We start from the raw sequence: 21,893 nt of genomic DNA on the forward strand, positions 1-21,893 counted from the left end.
CTGAGTTCTCATTCCTGAGGAGGAGGAGGAGCTTCTTCTTCTTCTTCTTCAGGTCACTGGCTGGAATCAAACTCGGAATCTTGGAGTTAGTAGCCTGTGCTCTTAACCACTATGCCATATACCTGTGATTCTAAATAGTTTTAACAGTTCTTGGTGGGAATTAAATTACTTTAAAAAAAAAAAATAGATAACCAAATAATCTAAGATTTAATGATAAGGCACAATAGCTACAAAGTCAAAATTATAATCTTCTGATCATGTGGCATGATTTCAAAGGTGATTACCAAAAAAGAAAAAAAAAGAAAAAAATGCACAACATAATCCAACTCAGTTTGTCTGTCTGACAACAGTTTCTATTCCTAATGCTCAGTTATATGCTGACCAATAGGAAGAGAATCCAATTGTAAAAACAATTACAGTATCACTCCACCCAGAGTAAAGCAAGCATAGCAAAATATATTTAAAACAAACAAATGAACAAAAACTGTTGGAGGGAATTTCATTTTGCATAATGTAAGAAGTTTGACTGGGAATAAATAAAATTATACACACGGAATTGGTGCAGCAGGGGAGACTTTGTCGAACTTTGGTGGTAATCGGTCCCATTGGTAATGTAAGCCCCAGTTGAAACCACCACGTACCCGAGGTGACGCAGTATAATCAAATGTATTACAGTTGATTGTGTCTACAAATGGGATGGTAACAGTTTTACGATCTTTGGCGATAGGAGATAGAAGTGGAGGTAACCAACCAACATTTACTTCAATATGGCTATCCAGAAATATCAGAACCTAAAATGTAAAGCAAAATAACTGCAACTTTAAAAGATTGCAATTCTAATTTATTCAGTTTCTTTTAATCAGTAATTAACAAAAATTTTAATCTTAAGTTAATATGACCATATGAATAAGAGTGGTATACCATTTTTATGGTATGCTCCAATTTCATTTGGATATTATTTAGAAACTCACTATAATAATCCAGTTAAAATTACTGATCTTTAAATATGAATCTCACAATGAGCTTTTACATTGAAAAAAATTAATACAATACAGGCACAGGAGCGGCTGTGTGGTAAGTAGCTTGCTAACCAACCACATGGTTCCAGGTTCACTGCCACTGTGTGGCATCTTGGGCAAGTGTCTTCTGCTATAGCCCCGGGCCGACCAATGCCTTGTGAGTGGATTTGGTAGACGGAAGCTGAAAGAAGCCTGTCGTATATAAGTATATATATATATATATGTGTGTGTGCGTGTTTGTATGTCTGTGTTTGTCCCCCTAGCATTGCTTGACAACCGATGCTGGTGTGTTTACGTCCCCGTCACTTAGCGGTTCGGCAAAAGAGACCGATAGAATAAGTACTGAGCTTACTAAGAATAAGTCCCGGGGTTGATTTGCTCGACTAAAGGCGGTGCTCCAGCATGGCCACAGTCAAAATGACTGAAACAAGTAAAAAAAAAATATGTTGAAAATATTACATCTTTGTCAATGAAGGTGCATTGTAATCCCCCAAGTCCATTTTAATTCTGCTAACCTAAGGCTTTAATATGTTGTAAAAGGTTCCTTTTACCTGGTTTCTGAATGGAAAATATAGAAAAGTGTAGATGTTTAATACCTGACCAGTAGCTTTTGAAGCTCCAAATAAACGTGCTCTGATTAAACCTTCACGTCTTGTTGTTCTGAAAACTTTCACATTGGGAAATATCTCTTTCAGGTCAGTATGATCAGCTGCACAAAGAAGATTTGGTACATCTTAAAAATTACAGTTTCTACTAACATCAATATTAACAATTTCTTCGATGTAATTCTAAATATAAACAAAGAAAAATTCAATGAAACTTTAAAACATTATCTTTAAGTCCATAATTTTAAAAAAATCTAGTAAACATTAATGAACAAATCTGTGATATATCCTCTGATAAAAGAGTATTTTAATCATCATCATCATTTAATGTCTAGTTTCCACGCTAGCATGAGTTGGACAGGTTGACAGGAGCTGGCCAGCTGAAGAGCTACACAAACTCCATTTGTCTGTTTTCGCATAGTTTCTACAGTTGGATGCCCTTCCTAACACCAACCACTTTATAGAGTGTGCTGGGTGCTTTTATGTGGCACAAGCACAGGCACTTTTACATGGAACTAGCATGGATTTTCTTATGTGGCACTGGCACACCTGAGCCGGTGAGCAGTTGATGCCAGCACAATTTTTCTAAGCTTTTTGATTTTTGTGTAGTTTCAGATCATTAAAATGGAATGTGAAGTGGACAAAATGGAGCATCTTTGATACTATTTACTTTTTGCATTTAATAGAGGTGTTAAGGCTGCCGAAACTGCTCGTGAGATTTATGTTGTGTATGGAGAAGAAGCAATGCCCTTTAAAATAGGGAATTTTGACCTCAAAGATGGATCACATACCAGTCGACCAGTTAAGTTTGAAGAAGAGTGATTGAATCTTCTTCACAAAAATTCACATCAAACAACCAGAGAATTGGCGGGGCAGAAGGATTGTGATCAACCACCTTCACTCAATGGGCAAGGTTCAGAAACTCAGCACCTGAGTGCCACACACTTTGAGTGAAAACAACAAAAATCAACACTCTAAAATCACCGCTAGTTTACTTGCCAGACATTGCTCAACATATGGTCACAATCAGCATTTTGTTTACTCTATTGTCACCTGTGATGAAAAATGGTGCCTTTAAGTCAATATGAAACAGCAAAAAGAAAGGCTCAGCTCTGACCAACAGGTGACTCCATGAGCAAAACAAAACCTTCATCCTTGAAAGAGGATGTTGTGTATATGGTGGTACTGGAAAGGCACAATTCATTATGAACTGCTTGAACACAACCAAACACTCAATGCAGAACTCTACGTTCAACAACTGCACCAATTCAACAATGTAATTCAGCAAAAAAAGACTGAACAGGTGAAATGGCATTCTTCTGCAACATGACAACACCTGTCCTCACATCACTGTAATCAAAGCCGCAATTCAAGAACTTGAATGGGAAGTGCTGCCTCATCCTCCATACTCTCTAGACTTGGTGCCATCAGATTTTCATCTCTTTCGACTGCTTTGTATCATTCAATAATGACATGGAATTGAGGGCTTGGTCAGACGAATTCTTTGTGTCAAGACTGGGAGATTTCTATTATTAATATTATTATCTAAGGTGGCGAACTGGTAAAACCATTAACGTGTTGGGCAAAATGCTTACTGGCATTTGGTTCATCTTTACATTCTGAATTCAAATTCTGCCGAGGTTGACTTTGTATTTCATCCTTTTGGGAGTTGATAAAATAAGTACCATCTGGACACTGGAGTCAATGTAATTGACTTACTCCCACCCATCAAATTGCTGGCCTTATACCAAAATATGAAACCATTATTATTATGTTGTTATATTACTAATGTTAATTCTAATGCTTCACCTTATGGCAATATTCTTGCACTTGTTTCTCTCTCCTTCAAGATCACCGGCTGTTCATCTCCATGAAAGGTGAAAGACTGAATGTTTGCAGTGCACCTACTTATTGCTACCCCAACCACTTATACTAGAAGTCTTCCTCTCTCTCTCATATTTTTCTCAGTTTGTAGCAAGTTTCCACCTCCATTTCCTATGTCTGTACTCACACCATATCAGGCCACTAGGTCCGTGCCAGCACTAGCAACAGTTGTCACAGTCTCCTCTCATCACAATAATTACTCATCATTGCATTTGGATCATACTCTATTTGTTTCACTTTATTTTATTAATAATACTTGTGCAGCACCTAATATATCATCATCATCATCATCATCATTTAACGTCCGCTTTCCATGCTAGCATGGGTTGAACAGTTCAACTGGGGTCTGGGGAGCCCGAAAGCTGCACCAGTCCAGTCAGATCTGGCAGTGTTTCTACAGCTGGATGCCCTTCCTAACGCCAACCACTCCGAGAGTGTAGTGGGTGATTTTATGTGCCACCGACACAGGTGCCAGACGAGGCTGGCAAACGGCCACGCTCGGATGGTGTTTTTTATGTGCCACCGACACAGGTGCCAGACGAGGCTGGCAGACGGCCACGCTCGGATGGTGTTTTTATGTGCCACCGACACAGGTGCCAGATGAGGCTGGCAAACGGCCACGATCGGATGGTGCTTGTTACGTGCCCACAGCACGGAGGCCAGTCGATGCGGTACTGGCTACGGCCACGTTCGGATGGTTTTCTTGTGTGCCACGTGCCACCGGCACTGGTACCACAAAGATACAAATTCCATTGATGTTCATCTATTTTGATTTGTTTTGATTTGATTTTCACTTGCCTCAACAGGTCTTCACAAGTGTCACAAGAAGGAAGGTATGCACAGGTGGACTGACTACGTCCCAGGTAGGGGCCATGGGTTATGGCCTGACTAGTCTTGCCGGGTCTTTGGATGGTGTTTTTATGTGCCACCGACACAGGTGCTAGATGAGGCTGGCGAACGGCCACGATCGGATGGTGTTTGTCATGTGCCCCCGCACTGACTACAGCACTGATGGATTTCTTGTGTGCCACAGGCACTGGTACCACAAGATACAAATTCCATTGATGTTCATCTATTTTGTCTATTTTGATTTGATTTGATTTGATTTTTTGATTTTCACTTGCCTCAACCGGTCTTCACAAGTGTCACAAGAAGGAAGGTATGCACAGGTGGACTGACTAGTCTTGCCGGGTCTTCGGAAGGTGTTTTTATGTGCCACCGACACAGGTGCCAGATGAGGCTGGCGAACGGCCATGATCGGATGGTGTTTGTTACGTGCCCACAGCACGGAGGCCGGTCGATGCGGAACTGGCTATGGCCACGTTCAGATGGTTCTCTTGTGTGCCACCGGCACTGGTACCACAAAGTGTGTGCCACCGGCACTGGTACCACAAAGATACAGATTCCATTGATGTTCATCTATTTTGATTTGTTTTGATTTTGATTTTGATTTTCACTTGCCTCAACAGGTCTTCACAAGTGTCACAAGAAGGAAGGTATGCACAGGTGGACTGACTATGTCCCAGGTAGGGGCCATGGGTTATGGCCTGACTAGTCTTGCCGGGTCTTCGGATGGTGTTTTTATGTGCCACCAACACAGGTGCTAGATGAGGCTGGCGAACGGCCACGATCGGATGGTGTTTGTCATGTGCCCACAGCACGGAGGCCAGTCGATGCGGTACTGGCTACGGCCACTTTCGGATGGTTTTCTCTTGTGTGCCACCGGCACTGGTACCACAAAGATACAAATTCCATTGATGTTCATCTATTTTGATTTGTTTTGATTTGATTTTGATTTTGATTTTCACTTGCCTCAACAGGCCTTCACAAGTATCACAAGGAGGAAGGTATGCACAGATCATCGTTTAACGTCCGTTCTCCATGCTAGCATGGGTTGGACGGTTCGACCGGGGATCTGGGAAGCCAGAAGGCTGCACCAGGCTCCGGTCTTATCTGGCAATGTTTCTACAGCTGGATGCCCTTCCTAAAGCCAATATATAGATGTACATAGTGGTTTTACTTATCTTATAATAAACTTTTTAATACTGTTTGATAGTTATATATAATTATTAAAAAAAATTATAAATATGAATATAAATTAATAATTTTAAATTTAAATAATTTAAATTTAAAATTTTATATTTTATATATTTTGTAAATTATATTATTTTTATTTTTATGTTTTTGTTTATGTTTTTCACTGTTTGATTTGCCTAATAGTGGTTTTATCTCTAATTTAATTTATATATATATATGTGTGTGTGTATGTGTGTATAGAATAATGACTAAATGATGGAAAGTTTAATGCAAGGGAAAAATTAATCATGCTTGTAAATCTACTATCTGCTGGCCGGGTATAGCCCAACTTCTCTTATTCCTCACTGGTACAGATGCAGCTAGAATGAGTAGCTTTACCATAGAAGACAGGACTCCTTCTTATATAAGCTCTAAAACATTAGGGAAGTAACTTCAAACATAGTCACAATGAAAAATAGGCCTAGCAAAATTGTAGAGATGCTGGAGTAGAGATGAGTGGATGTGCATCATGCACAAGAGGTAAGACGGAGGGGATCTTCAACCAAACTTCCCAGCAATTCAAACACTTCTGAGTGAGCAATAGTGATAGCAGGAGTGGAGTACTGTTAGCTGAGAGAGAGGATAGATAAGGTAATAGAGGTAGTCAGGGTGTGTGATAGGATTATTAAGTTAAGACTAACCAATGGCAACACAAAAGCAACATTTATTTCAGCATATGTCCCACAAGCAGGACTACTAGAAGAACAGAAGAATATTGTGTTCAATAAGGAAGACTGAGGTGGTATGGTCATGTGATGCATATAAATAAGAATAGCTGAATAAAGAGGTTGCTGTTCGTTTAATGTGGCTGGAACCTGTAGAAGAGGATGACCCAGGAAGACATGGGATGAAGAGGTGAAAGCTGACCATAGGACCTTGAACCTGACAGATGAAATGACAAAGGGCTGGGATCTCTTGTGATAAGAGGTTCTCAAAAATACCAGCCTACCTCAGCAAAACTAAGTTCTGGAAGCACTATATTTTGGGTTGTCCACTCATAACAAAGACTTTCCTCATGCACTATGTCTATCTCGTCCCCCTCCCCCCAGCAACTGTATCATCCTTACTATTCCTGCTACTTGTGGTCCCCACCTCTTCTGGATCTTCAATCATCTTTCTTTCAATCTTCCCCATACAATCTTAGAAACTACTCATCCACCCTTTCCTACATGGCTTGTGCATTGTGGGGATACCCGAGCACCTTATCACCATTATCAATGTCTTGCAGTTCCTACCGCTCATTCTTCTCCACCCCAATCCCTCAGCTGGAACCTACTCTGCCCCAACTCTCTCATACTAATTCCCTCATCCACTAGCATGAAGCTGATCCATCACTGACCTCTAGGCTTGTAGTCCTGTGAACTGCATAGCCACCTCAATAGTAGCATGAAAAAAGCACCCAGTTGTAAAGTGTTGGTGTTAGGAAGGGCATCCATGTAAAACCATATCAAAGCAGATGTGGAATCTCAATGCATTCTTTGGACACATCAGTTCCTGTCAAACTGTCCAACCCATGTCAGTATGAAACATGGATGTTAAATGATAATGATGATGGTGATGTAGATATTTGAAGCCTTTACCTACATAAAATCTGAAAATTTTCACTGCGAAGCTATGAGAGGTTATGTTATTCATTATGTGTGTAAGCATGGCTGAATAGTTAATAAGTTAATTCTGAAACTACATACTTTTCATTGAGTGGCACCTTCAGACAGTGTTTTCAACCATATCTTCAAGTTGACCAAAGCCTTATGCATGAAACACATCACACACACAAATGCATGCATGCACACATGTGCATGTGTGCGCATGCACACACACACACACACATTGATGTGGGTACGAGATGAAAAATATATGAATTGAACAAAAAGTCTATGACATTTTTTTTTTTTACTGCAGTTAAGTCTAAAGTCAACAGTATAAAAGAACAAATATTGCTTACGTTGACTGCTGAAGTCATCAACAAGTATTATTTCATGAATCATTTCCGGAGGAGACCTTTTCATCACAGTATTAACTGACCGATATAAAGTTGATCGTGCTTCATTATAGAAACATAAAATTACACTTGCTTTGAGTGGCACTTGTAAATGGATTACTTTTGGACACCTGAAATAGAAGATGCAAGAAAAAGAAAGCAAAGATTTAATCCAAATAATAGCAATGTTGATTTCTTTTGACTAATCTAAGAGTCCACAGAAAAAGAGGTGGATGCATTGCTGTACTGAGTTCAGTCCTTTAGTTTCCTGAATTCAAATAAATATGGATGTATTTTTGAGAGGCATTCCATGGTTCTATGTTACAAACAACTTATTTAAATAAATAATTTTTTATATAATTTCAGAACTTTCCCAGATAGCAGTCATTTCTACATTGGCATACATAATTTATTTAAAGCAATGCAACAACCACTTTTTTATTATTTATTCAAGAATTTCCTGATATTTCTCCTTCTTTTTATCCAATATTTTGGCAAAAGGTTACTGAGATATGGAGTTGTGCAGGAGCAGGATATGAAATGAGTTACCTTAATAATACAGTAATCAAATGATTTTTAGGTACACAAAGGGTAGAAGACGGATTTGTGGAAGAGAGAAAAAAAAAATCCCAGCAATATAGGTAAGTGTAAATACTAGCTAACTTCTGTCAACAGTTCTGAATGTAAAATGATTCATCTTCATCACCAAGATCATCAGTGTAGAAAGAGTTTGAAAGTAATGAAAATTATATTCAATGGGGAGAGGAACACCCAGGAAGACATGGGATGAGGTAGTCAAGCATGACCTCAGAACGTTGGGCCTCACTGAGGCAATGGCGAAGGACCGAGATCTCTGGAGATGTGCTGGGACTACAAAGACCCGGGATGCTTCCGGCACCAGTTCCGCATAGTCCCTGCCCATTCAAAGTACCTTGGATCTCGGAACATCTCGCTGTGCTTGAGGAGACCTGTTGAGTCAAGTGCATGTACATGAACATCGAAACAAATATCAATGGAAATAGTAGTTGTGATACCTGTGCCGGTGGCACATAAAAAGCACCATCCGAATGTGGCCGATGCCAGCGCTGCCTCGACTGGCTTCTGTGCCGGTGGGACATAAAAAGCACCATCCGAAAATGGCCGATGCCAGCGCCGCCTTGGCTGGCTTCCGTGCCAGTGGCACGCTAAAAGCACCAACCGATCGTGGCTGATGCCAGACCCCCCCTGGCACCTGTGCAGGTGGCACGTAAAAAGCACCCAATACACTCGCGGAGTGGTTGGCGTTAGGAAGGGCATCCAGCTGTAGAAACACTGCCAGATCAGACTGGAGTCTGGTGCAGCCCTGGCTTCCCAGACCCCGGTCGAACCGTCCAACCCGTGCTAGCGCGGAAAACGGATGTTAAACGATGATGATAATGATGAAATCACTAAAAGATGATAGTATTTTCACTTCTGGTGGGACAAGGTGAAGAGGAAATCATGATTCAAGGGATGTTGCAAACCACTACTTCAGTCCCTTAAGCAGTTCAGTTGAGTGAGCCTCTCAAAGTCCTAAACTAATCATAAATGAGAATAGAATACAAAATTATGTGACAACAAATAAAATAACCTCCCAAGACATAACCCATGAGGTTAGAAAGTTGCCCAATCTCATTCTCTTATGAGTAAATATTCATTTACACTGAAGTATAATATTTTTTGATAATGAGGTAAAGCTTTATCTAATTTAAAGTTTCATTATGCTATGTAGATGAAATAAAACACCAGATTATACAATGGTAGTAAAAGCAGTTTAAAACAAGATTAACCATGTAGATAAAATCAAGTTAAATAGAAATTAAAATGAAGAAGATGCAATATTGATTGATAACTCCTGATATAACAATAATACTGAAATACTTACTCGGGGGGACGAGTATCTGGTAAATTTCTGATCAAGCCAATTCGATTACTTATCAATACATTGAAAGCATAGAGACGATAACCTAAAAACATACAAATAAAAAGAAATTAACAACAAATTATACAAATTGATAGTGTCATGGGATAGCAGTTGCTTATCTTCTTTAAGTTCTTGAAAAAGAAAATTTCTTTTGATAATTAATTAAAAATAGGGGTATCAAGCTGCTGGATCAGGTAATGAAGGTTACGGAGAGGGTTATAGCCCAACTAATTAGAGAGAGAGTTAGCCTAGATCAGATGCAGTTTGGGTTTGTGCCAGGGAAAAGTACTACTGATGCTATTTTCATGGTAAGACAGCTGCAAGAGAAATACCTAGCCGAAGACAAGCCCCTATACCTGGCTTTTGTTGATATGGAGAAAGCCTTCGACAGGGTCCCCCGATCCCTCATCTGGTGGTCAATGAGGAAACTAGGGATAGATGAATGGTTAGTGAAAGCTGTACAAGCCATGTACAGAGACGCTGCTAGTAAGGTGAGGGTTGGCACTGAGTACAGTGAAGAATTCAAGGCAGAGGTTGGGGTCCACCAAGGTTCAGTCCTCAGTCCCCTCCTATTTATCATAGTCCTCCAGGCAATAACAGAGGAATTCAAGACAGGATGCCCCTGGGAGCTCCTCTATGCTGATGACCTTGCTCTAATTGCTGAGTCTCTATCAGAACTAGAGGAGAAGTTTCAGGTATGGAAACAAGGTTTAGAATCGAAGGGCCTTAGAATCAACCTAGCCAAAACCAAAGTCCTAATAAGTAGGAAGGTAGACCAATCACAAACGCCTTCAGGTAGATGGCCCTGCTCGATCTGTAGAAAAGGTGTAGGTAGAAACTCTATAAGATGCACCAAGTGTAAGCTATGGACACATAAGAGGTGCAGCAATGTCAAAGGAAGGCTAACTAGGAAGATGGTTTTTGTATGTGGCAGATGCTCAGGAACAATTAACACTGAAAATGCTCTGAGACCAACTTCCGTCACTTTCCAGGGAGAAAAGCTAGAAGTAGTTGATAGTTTCCGTTACCTAGGTGACCAAGTCAGTAGCGGGGGCGGGTGCGCTGAAAGTATAACTGCTAGAGTAAGAATAGCCTGGGCAAAGTTTAGAGAGCTCTTACCCCTGCTGGTGACAAAAGGCCTCTCGCTCAGAGTAAAAGGCAGACTGTATGATGCATGTGTACGTACAGCCATGCTACATGGTAGTGAAATTTGGGCTGTGACTGCTGAGGATTTGCGTAAGCTCGCAAGAAATGAAGCTAGTATGCTCCGATGGATGTGTAACGTCAGTGTTCATAATCGACAGAGTGTAAGTACCTTGAGAGAAAAGTTGAACCTAAGAAGCATCAGTTGTTGTGTGCAAGAGAGACGTATGCGCTGGTATGGTCATGTGATGAGAATGGCTGAAGATAGTTGTGTGCGAAAGTGCCACACCCTGGCAGTTGAGGGGACCTGTGGAAGAGGTAGACCCAGGAAAACCTGGGTCGAGGCGGTGAAGCACGACCTTCGAACTTTAGGCCTCACCAAGGAAATGACCAGTGACCGAGACCTTTGGAGGTATGATGTGCGTGAGAAAACCCGGCAAGACCAGTGAGAACAGTCAAAATCAAGATCAAACCAAATTGAGGTCGATCAACATCAGGGCCCCCGTGCAGGTGACACGTAAAAGTACCATCCGTTCGTAGCCGTTTGCCAGCCCTGTCTGGCCCCCGTGTCGGTGGCACGTAAAAGCACCATCCGTTCGTGTTCGTTGCCAGCCTGGCCTGGCCCCCGTGCCGGTGATACGTAAAAGCACCATCCGTTTGTGGCCGTTTGCCAGCTCTGTCTGGCCCCCGTGCCGGTGACACGTAAAAGCACCATCCGTTCGTGGCCGTTTGCCAGCCCTGTCTGGCCCCCATGTCAGTGACATGTAAAAGCACCATCTGTTCGTGTCCGTTTGCCAGCCCTGTCTGGCCCCCATGTAGGTGACATGTAAAAGCACCATCCGTTCGTGTCCGTTGCCAGCCTCGCCTGGCCCCCGTGCCGGTGACACGTAAAAGCACCATCCGTTCGTGTCCGTTTGCCAGCCCTGTCTGGCCCCCGTGTCGGTGGCATGTAAAAGCACCATCCGTTCGTGCCCGTTGCCAGCCTCGCCTGGCCCCCGTGCCGGTGACACGTAAAAGCACCATCCGTTCGTGGCCGTTTGCCAGCTCTGTCTGGCCCCCGTGTTGGTGGCACGTAAAAGCACCATCCGTTCGTGTCCGTTTGCCAGCCCTGTCTGGCCCCCGTGTCGGTGGCATGTAAAAGCACCATCCGTTCGTGCCCGTTGCCAGCCTCGCCTGGCCCCGTGCCGGTGACACGTAAAAGCACCATCCGTTCGTGGCCGTTTGCCAGCTCTGTCTGGCACCTGTGCGGGTGGCACGTAAAAAGCACCCACTACACTCACGGAGTGGTTGGCGTTAGGAAGGGCATCCACCTGTAGAAACACTGCCAGATCTGACTGGGCCTGATGAAGCCTTCCAGCTTCACAGACCCCAGTTGAACCGTCCAACCCATGCTAGCATGGAGAACGGACGCTAAATGATGATGATGATGATGATGATTTATGAGAAGCTTATTTTGTTGCATGTAACAAACAGTTGATTTAGCAATATGAATAAGTTTTTAATGTATTTTCAGTCTTAGTGTTGTGGAAGGATCCTGATCACCACATTACTGAATGTGGACAAAAGAAACTGTGTGAACTGTCAGTAGTTGACAATGGTATAGTTGACAGAGTTGATCAGCCGTATTGGTTACTGTGTTAGTTTAATGTCATAACTACGTTTGGAGAAGTACAGAGTGTGTTCTGTGTGAACATATTAATTCTGCAAAAGGTTTTTTCTAGATAACCATATCCAAATATTTATTTGGGTAATACTTTCCTTACACCCGACATGTACAACTCATATCATAACATCTTTGGTGATGAGATATTAAAACACACGCTGGAGAGATTGTTGTTTCAACATGGAAGACTTACTAGCTTTGGCAATTGAATTACAGAAAGAGCAATAATAGCAGTTGTTAAAATTGCAGAAGCAACAATAACTGTTAATACAACTGCTACTTAGCAAAACAGAAAATATATTGAATTTGTTCATCTGATAGTCGCAAACTCCATCGGAGAGTTTGCATATAACTCAGATAAGGGTACTACTTTTCTGGCTTACTTTAGAAGGTATGAGGAAATTTTTAAAGAAGAATGCTCTGGCTGGCCAAATGAAAAAAACTGTGACATTTGTTGAGAAAGTTGGCACCAGCCGAGCATGAAAAATATTGCAATTACATATTACTAAAGAGACTGGGTGAATCTATTTTGAAGAAACAGTAGATAATCTATCAAAAATATTCAGCAAAAAAATCTCTTTATTTAATATGTGCTGGCAATGCATGAATATAAAAAAAAAAAGAAGATACATATGCTGGAATCATTAATAAGGAATGCAAGAGTCAGAAAATTTTTTAAAAAGAAGTGAAAATGTTGTTCCCTAATGTTTTGTTGGACAAGTTGAGTTGGTGCCACAGAAAGTCATAAAAGGCAGCAATATGATGTAATGGCCGTTTTCCCAAACAAGCATAATTGTTGGTATCCCACTGGTTAAAATTACTGCCCATATACGAATTCTAAACTTTTGTCAAAGAAATCTTTCATGAAATACGGTTCTTAGAATTTGGATATGAGCAGTTATAAAAACCCTGATTTTTGGGAAATTACTCAGTGATCGTAGGATGTTACTAAACTCCACAACACTCACAATAGTGATCGCTGGATGTTACTAAACTCCATGACCCTCACTCCTTGAGATATTGGCTATTTTTTATGCCATGTCTATGACTTAAATCAAACAAACATGAGGTGGTTTCATGGCAAAGAATTCATCAAGGTATCTTTTTACATCATCCAAGGAATTGAAATTTTTACCATTAAGACTATTTGCAGAGACCTGAATAAGTGGAAATCCGAAGGTGAATATGGAGGGTGGGGTAACACATCCCAGCCGAGCTGCAGCAATTTTTGTCTGGTTCCCAAAGAAACATGTGGTCTTGCATTATCATGTTGGAAAAAAACACCCTTCCTGTTGGCCAATTCTGGACGTTTCTCTTGAATTGCTGCTTTTAACTCATCTGGTTGTGTGCTGTATTTCTCAGAATTAATTGTTTGGTTACATGGGAGAAGCTCATAGTACAGAATTCCTTTACAATCCCACCAGACACAAAGCAAGACTTTTTAGGGTGAAGACCCGCTTTTGGGGTGGCTAAGGCTGGCTCATGTCACTTACTTGCTTTTTCTGAATATTTCGGTAGATAATCCATTTCTCATCACCTGTCACAATTTGCTTTACAAAAGGTGCGTTTTCATTCCATTTATAAAGTGAATCACAGATGGAAATGTGATCCAAAAGGTTCTTCTCACTCAACTCATGTGGTACCTAAACATCGTAGCGATTTATGTACCCAAGCTTTACCAGGTGCTCATGAACGACAGATTTTGATAGGTTCAGGCTTTCTGCCAATTCTCGGGTCGTGCAATGTGGGTTATTCTAAATTAATGACTTGATTTGGTCATCATCTGTAGTGGATGGTCTGCCTGATTGCTCTTTATCAATAAAGCTATAATCTCCAGCTTGGAACCTTGCGAACCACTTCCCTACAGTTCTTTTGGATAAAGAAACATCACCGTTAAACTGCGCATATTTCTTTGGTTGCTTGTGAGGCATTTTTCTCCTTTACGGAAAAAGAAAAGCATCAAGTGCCGAAAATGAACTTTCTTATCTTCTATTTTAAAGGGTTACAGAATTAACACAGGTTATAGGAACATAAACCTTCTTCCATGAAAAGATAGCTTAAACTGTGCTCTAAATGGAGGTGTAGCCAAATCCTATTTTATGAACTCAACCATGTTCTAAAATAAGTCGAAAGGTAAGGTACTATAAATCGGCATGAACTTTCCGGACAACCCAATAACTCTGCCTAAACTGACAATTTCCTTTTTAATCTATGTGATCATGTCGGGAGGTCACCACTTTTTATAGTCAGTTTGGTTACTGTTTGTGTAACACTACTTTTATATGTTTCCTATTTGGAAATAGATAATAAATATATTTTACTTTTGAAGTAAACATATCACTTATAACTTACTTATAAATGTTATCATTATATATAAATTCTGACTCCAGCTACATAAACACCATAGTGAGAAATACATACTCTGAAACACTAACGGACATTTTATGTGTGCATGTATGTTGAAGATAAATAAATTCATGTTCTTTTAACTGCTATAAAAAAATACACTAACAAGTTGAAGAACGTCAAGAAAGAAAAAAATAATTACTACATTAGTTTATTTATGTACATTTAGCATTTACAGTACAATTGGAAAGTAACATCATTTTGTCTTAAACATTTTTCATTCATGACCCTATTTTGCATCACAAGATTTTTCGCAACCCCAGGTATTAAATATGAAATAAAACATACAAATAAATACATAAATCATTTAATTTTTTTGCTGAACAATATACATATAAAGAAAGTAGTTATATTATTTGTTAAAATAAAAGTAGTTTTAAGATTTGTTTCAAGTACAAAAATAAACCAAAGTAAAAATCAATGTGATGGATGTGCTTGTTTTCTGCTGCATAACAAATTAAACCTTAATGTAATATTTGACACTACTGAACATTTTTCAGCATTGAACAATATTTGGTTTTAATAAGGGTTAAAGCTGAACAAGTCATTTCACATATTTATGTGGCACATCACGTTAAACATTGTGCATTTGTGAAATAGTATATAAACTGAAATTCAAGTGTTTGAATTTAATTTTCATGACCCCCATTTGGGGTCATGACCCATAGATTAAGAAGCACTGCTCTAAAGGATGTCCAACAGGATTCATTTCCAGACAACATCCAGTTTGTTTATGGCTAACCATGCTTTAGCTATCTGAGTTCTTATGTCCTTTTCAGTTGAGACTATCTCAGAATTGAGATACATGAAATCATCAACTTGATTCATGGGTTCTTCACTGATGTTGGTGATAAACAAGGATCCATCACCAACATCATGCTTTCATATAAGTAAAGGATTACATCATATGATGTGTGCTAAAAGATATAGTTAATATTAGTGATAGTGATTTATGATACTGTTACAAAGCCTTGGTGCTGTAACGATGGTAGTGAGGAGATTTACTCTTTACTCTTTTACTTATTTCAGTTATTTGACTGCAGCCATGCTGGAGCACCGCCTTCAGTCGAGCAAATCGACCCCGGGACTTATTCTTTGTAAGCCCAGTACTTATTCTATCGGTTTCTTTTGCCGAACCGCTAAGTCACGGGGACGCAAACACACCAGCATTGGTTGTCAAGCAATGCTAGGGGGACAGACACAGACACACACACATACATATATATATATATACGACAGGCTTCTTTCAGTTTCCGTCTACCAAATCCACTCACAAGGCATTGGTCGGCCCGGGGCTATAGCAGAAGACACTTGCCCAAGATGCCACGCAGTGGGACTGAACCCGGAACCATGTGGCTGGTTAGCAAGCTACTTACCACACAGCCACTCCTGCGCCTATATTTGGGGATGTTTATTGCCCTATAAAATAGCATTATTACAATATAATACAATATGGTTACACAGTAATTGAAAATGAAATTAGTAATAATACAACCTTCACTCCGTTCTATTTCATTGTCTTTTCCATGGATAATTCCAATTCTTTCCATAAGGCCTACATCTGTGTTCTTTTCTGCTGTCTGATGACTTTCCAAAAAACTTTGCTGCCTCTTAGAAGCCTCTTTTCTCCATGTTAGAAACTTTGAATCTAGTTCATTTGCTTCTGATGAAAAATGGAACGCGGAAGAATATGGCTTACTTTGAAGCTTATTTAATGTTGAATTTTCAGGGACATTTGAGTAGTAGACAAGTATGACACAGACAGAGACAAAAATAAGACAAATAGTCCAGCGTTGCCATCTCATCTTGTAATGTGTAATGATTACATCTGGGTCTTATGCATTGTATGCTATAAATCTAAAAAACAAAAAAAATTAGGATAGCGTCAATGAAACATATTGCTAGAAAAATATGGTATTCATATACACATCTCTAAGTAATAATTCATACAAAGGTTTTCAGCTTATAGGCATTAGAGAGAGAAAAGTTTTATGTTGTCAGATTGTTTCTGTTTAAGGCTTTATGAAAATATAAGCAACTTTCTGCTTGTGGACTTTTTGGTCTTCAAAGGCAATGCAGTGTGATGAATGTTTCAGATTTATATCATGACAAGATGAAGAAATGTGGTCAGTTAAAGGAGCAATTTAACAACAGTCAGGTGGAATGTATGACCTATCATTTGACTGTGAAATCAATCCAAACCATACCAGCATGGAAAATAGGTCACTTATCAGATCTTGTTTAGTTTGCCAGAAATGTCCTGCATTATGAAGGTGGAAACAGACAGGAGATCTCCAAACAGCTGTTTCTTAGTGCGATGAGTTCTCCAAGATATGTTTAAGACTGCTCTTAGCATTTGGGTGAAAGTTCCATATAGCTTAGATTCCTGTTATTTGGTAAGTGCCCAGGTTGTTGCTCCATATAAACTCTACCATTGCATAGAAAAAATTCCTCTAAAGTAGCGCTTCTAAAACATTTTTCATTTATGACCCCATTTTGCATCACAAGATTTTTCGCAACCCCAGGTATGAAATATGAAATAAAACATACAAATAAATACATAAATGTATTTCTTCATCTTGTCATGATATAAATCTGAAATGTAAATACAAAAGTATGACCTGTCAGATGTATAAATGTAAATTTGAGAGATGAACAATATGGAAATAGTAAATATAATTTGCTATCAGCACATTATAACTGAGAGACAAGCAGACTAAGAAAATATATTAGTACACAGAGTCATATATTTTAATAAACGAAATTAAGCCTTGTACATGTGCTACTACTTTTACAACTATAAATTTAGAATCACTACATAATTCTTGATATAAGAAGAATGCTTAATTTAATGCATTATAATGTTCCATTGTCTGTTGAAGAATTATGATACTTCTCTTATAAAAGCTACTCATTCCTTTGAATACTTGTAACAAACTTTAACCCTTTAGTGTTCGCATTATTCTGCCAAAATTAATGCTTTTTAATCCACATTGTTTTGAACTAATCATGCATTATCTTGTAGCTATGAGATTTTGATGAGGTAGCTGTTAATTTTTAAAATGATATTGTTGGGGTGGTGTGAGAGACAAGATCTGGCCAGTTTGAACATAAAACGGGCAGAATACTTTTGGCCGGTTTAAATGCCAAAGGGTAAAAGAACCTCCTCCACTTTCTAATAATCAATTGTCTTCTTACTATTCGAAAATGCCTTCATCCCCATTTTTTGGCAAATGTCATCATTTATTCTGTCAGACAAGAGGGTCTCCTTTTCAGCAACCAAATCGAAAAAAATTCCTAATTAGTCATGGATTTCAATTTGTCATATGAACCAACAGGCTCATTTGGATGTAGAATGAAAAGTATAATGGGATCAGATGGAGCCACATGAAAGATTAACCCTTAAAAATAAGAAATTAAAGCTTTAACAAATGGAGACTGTGCTGATGGAAGCTTTACATGCTTTCTGATCATTACTATGTACAGCTACAAATGAGATAACTCATGAAAAACTGTCCTCTTTTTTTTTTTTTTGTTTTTTTTTAAAGAAAAAATACAAGATTAACGCTCCCCACTTGGGTCTCCAAACTTGACACAGATATCATTATTCTTTCTTTTCTTTTCTTTTACTTGTTTCAGTCATTTGGTTAAAATTCGAAGAATTAAACTACGTTAAACTTACAAATTACAAATTTATCAAAAAAGCCAAGTGAAAATAATGTTTTCTTTTGACACATTCTACCAGTATACGAAGTTTCAAATTGTTTAGTTAACTAGAAATTGTGTTGAATTCCGTCTATCAAAAGGAAAAGATCCGAACTTTTTCTAATGTTTAATTACATACAATTCATTCTTTCGTTTTGACCCGCAGAAACGTCAAATATTATCATATCAAAGAATGCCGTAAATGGATATGTAGCCAAACAGATAGATACATAAGTAGATAGATAGGTACATAGGCAACAAGGACAAGCGCACACACATACACGCACAAAAAATTGGGGACGGAAACACATGACCATACACACATGCATACATACATACGGACATACACACTCCAAACAGAGACACATATGGAGACACACATCCATACATAACAGACACATGTACATAGTCACACAAACCCATATGCACAGACACACTCAAACAAGCACAAATACACACAAACACATGAATATGCAGAATACATACACAGACGCATACATACATACGTACATACATATATGCATTCCCCACACCTATGTGCATACACATACGCACAAACAGACAACATCCATTGACAAAGTTGCAAAAAGCAGCGAAAACTTTGGAAGGAAAAAAATATAAATAATAAATGAGTGGAAATCGAACCGGTGAGTGTGTTGGATAATAAAGGCATTAAGACAGTATGGCTCTCCCCATACACAACAAAATTTGCTTCAACACACGAATTCACATAAACACTCTTGCAAACCAGATACAAAAACGATATATTTACACACACACACACATTTGTATGTGTATGAAACTGGTCAAGTAAATATAATCTACAATAAAAATTTGCAGATTTATTTTCATTAAAATATCAGCGCCTTCAGAGCAAAACGAGAAGGTGTAATAGATGATGGTTTTCCAACTCCTAAACAAAAAATGTACTAACATTGATAAAAATTAAATTTTTATCAACTATAGTTGAATGTAAAATGAATACCGATCCACTAGAGTCTCTTATCGCACAGGAAACATCGAACTAACGACTCCCTAATATTTATTACCATATTTAGAATTAACCTTATTTGTTTCGCAAAAGAGTTTGTTTAAAATATAAAGTAAAAACGATATTAGTCAAAATACTTCAGGGATCTTTTCGGTTTGAACGGCAGTTTTTCCTAGCGATGTTCTTATGAAATTGTCACCCATAATTATGACCCTAGAATCGATATATTGCATTTCAATCTCTTTTAGGGTTAGGGTTAAGGTTAGGGGTGGGGGAAGGGTATCTTTTTTTTCTTCACAAATGTAAATAAACCCAATCTGTTTCTTAAACGAGGGACATATTCATACGGCACAGAATGTTTTTTACTTCAATAGACGTCACTGATTGGTTGAAATTGCAGAAATTGAAGAAAAAACAACAACTAATATCTTACAAACTATAGAATTTTCTCAATAAAGCCAAGAGAAAAAGATGTTTTATGAACACATTCTACCAGTATACGAAGTTTGAAAGTGTTTAGTTACCTAGAAATTATATTAAAAAACAGCCGTTCAAACCGAAAAGATCCTACTTCAGGCTTAAAATTTGTGACTTATCTGCCAAATATTGTAAATTAACAGATTTGAAAAACATTGAAATAATATATTCAAAACTTATCTCATATATATATATATATATAAAAAAACGCGATTACATCCATGAATTTCCGCGTGTAGGTTTCTATTATGTCAAAACATATTTTGATATAAATTCGTAAACATGAAAACAATAAAAGCGGAGGGAGAGTTCAATCATTTGAGTTTGTATATGTAGATTATTGTAGAATATTTTCAATTTATTTTGTAAAATTGCGTTCACTTACCTTATTGATTCCTTAAAAAAAAAAAAAAACATTAATTAATTTGTAACGCAGTCGAAATGAAAACATGCGACGTATTTAGCATCAATTAAAAGTGACATATTGAAAAACACGCAGTATAGCGAAATAGAAGTTGTCTCCCTTGACTTGGTGGACGAGGCTGAAATGTTTTACAAGCATACTTAGCGGTATTTCGTCTGCCGCTATGTTCTGAGTTCCGCCGAGGTTGACTTTGCCTTTCATCCTTTTGGTGTTGATAAATTAAGTACCTATTTCTTTATTACCCACAAGGGGCTAAACATAGATGGGACAAACAAGGACAGACATAGGTATTAAGTCGATTCCATCGACCCCAGTGCGTAACTGGTACTTAATTTATCGACCCCGAAAGGATGAAAGGCAAAGTCGACCTCGGCGGAATTTGAACTCACAGCGTAACGACAGACGAAATACGGCTACGCATTTCGCCCGGCGTGCTAACGTTTCTGCCAGCTCGCCGCCTTCTCCATTAAGTACCAGTTGCATACTGGGTTCGATCTAATCAACTTGCCCCCACCTCCCAAAATTTCGAGCCTTGTGCCTAGAGTAGAAAAGATTATTATTATTATTATTATTATTATTATTATTATGGCTCAGTGGTTAGAGCGTCGAGCTTACGATCGTGAGGTTGTGACCTCGAATCCCGGATCGGCCTGCGTGTTGTGTTCTTGAGCAAGACACTTTCGGATCTTTTCCTTTTGAACGGCACATGTCAACACGATTTCTAGTTAACTAACGCTTTTAAACTTCGTATACTGGTAGAATGTGTCAAAATAAAACATTTTTTTCTCTTGGCTTTTTTGAGAAAATTGTAATTTGTTTGTTTAACGTAGTTTAATTTTTCGAATTTTAACCAATGAATCGCCTCTAGTAAGCTAAAATCATTTGCTGCGTCTAAAACTGAGACATCCTGTCACTAACCCGACCCTCACCCTCACCCAAACCCTAAATTTTAGTCCTTCGTTTTTTTTCTTCTTAATTGTTAAATTAATTTGTTACGCGTGTGTCTATAATTATTCGTTTTGTTTTTGTTTTGAGTTTTTGCTTTCGTTTTAGCCTTTCGTTATGTATACGTACGGAAAGCGTGTGTATAAAATTATAGAATTATTTCGTTTGTTAATTGTTTAAATTATTTTCCATTGCTTTCGTTTTTTTTCTTAATTGTTATCCTTAAATTAATTTAACAATTAAGAAAAAAAAAAAAACGAAATTCTAAAATTTAGGGTTAGGGTTAGTGACAGGATGTTGTCTCAGTTTTAGATGCAGCAAATGATTTTAGCTCAATTAGAGGCAACTGATTGGTTAAAAGTCGAAAAATTAAACAAACGAATTACAATTTTATCAAGAAAGCCAAGAGGAAAAAATGTTTTATTTTGACACATTCTACCAGTATACGAAGTTTTAAAGTGTTTAGTTAACTAGAAATTGTGTTGACATGTGCCGTTCAAAAGGAAAAAATCCTTCTTTGTTTCTCTGTTCCCTATGCATTCTCAAACAGCTCTACCAAATCAAATTTTACAAGGTAAAATTTTACAGATCCCGTGAGAGTCAACATAATTTTCTTTTTCATATCGATTAAA

The 21,893-nt window shown here is 38.5% G+C and overlaps 1 protein-coding gene across 2 annotated transcripts in view; it reads right to left on the reverse strand.

The window, feature by feature from the left end:
- LOC115216471 (polypeptide N-acetylgalactosaminyltransferase 11) overlaps positions 1 to 20,420 on the reverse strand; it is a 39,525-nt gene extending 19,105 nt beyond the window's left edge. For both annotated transcript variants that reach the window (XM_036506373.1, XM_029785835.2), the window contains exons 1-6: positions 20,278 to 20,420; positions 16,215 to 16,576; positions 9,469 to 9,550; positions 7,530 to 7,696; positions 1,616 to 1,728; positions 553 to 791 (exon numbers count right to left, since the gene is read on the reverse strand). In XM_036506373.1, the coding sequence (XP_036362266.1) occupies positions 553 to 791; positions 1,616 to 1,728; positions 7,530 to 7,696; positions 9,469 to 9,550; positions 16,215 to 16,524 (911 nt within the window). In that variant the 5' untranslated portion in view covers positions 16,525 to 16,576; positions 20,278 to 20,420. The remainder of the gene's footprint in view (positions 1 to 552; positions 792 to 1,615; positions 1,729 to 7,529; positions 7,697 to 9,468; positions 9,551 to 16,214; positions 16,577 to 20,277) is intronic.
- Positions 20,421 to 21,893: the final 1,473 nt, after the last annotated feature.

Source organism: Octopus sinensis, linkage group LG10 (assembly GCF_006345805.1).
Source record: "Octopus sinensis linkage group LG10, ASM634580v1, whole genome shotgun sequence".
Taxonomy (NCBI): Eukaryota; Metazoa; Mollusca; class Cephalopoda; order Octopoda; family Octopodidae; genus Octopus; species Octopus sinensis.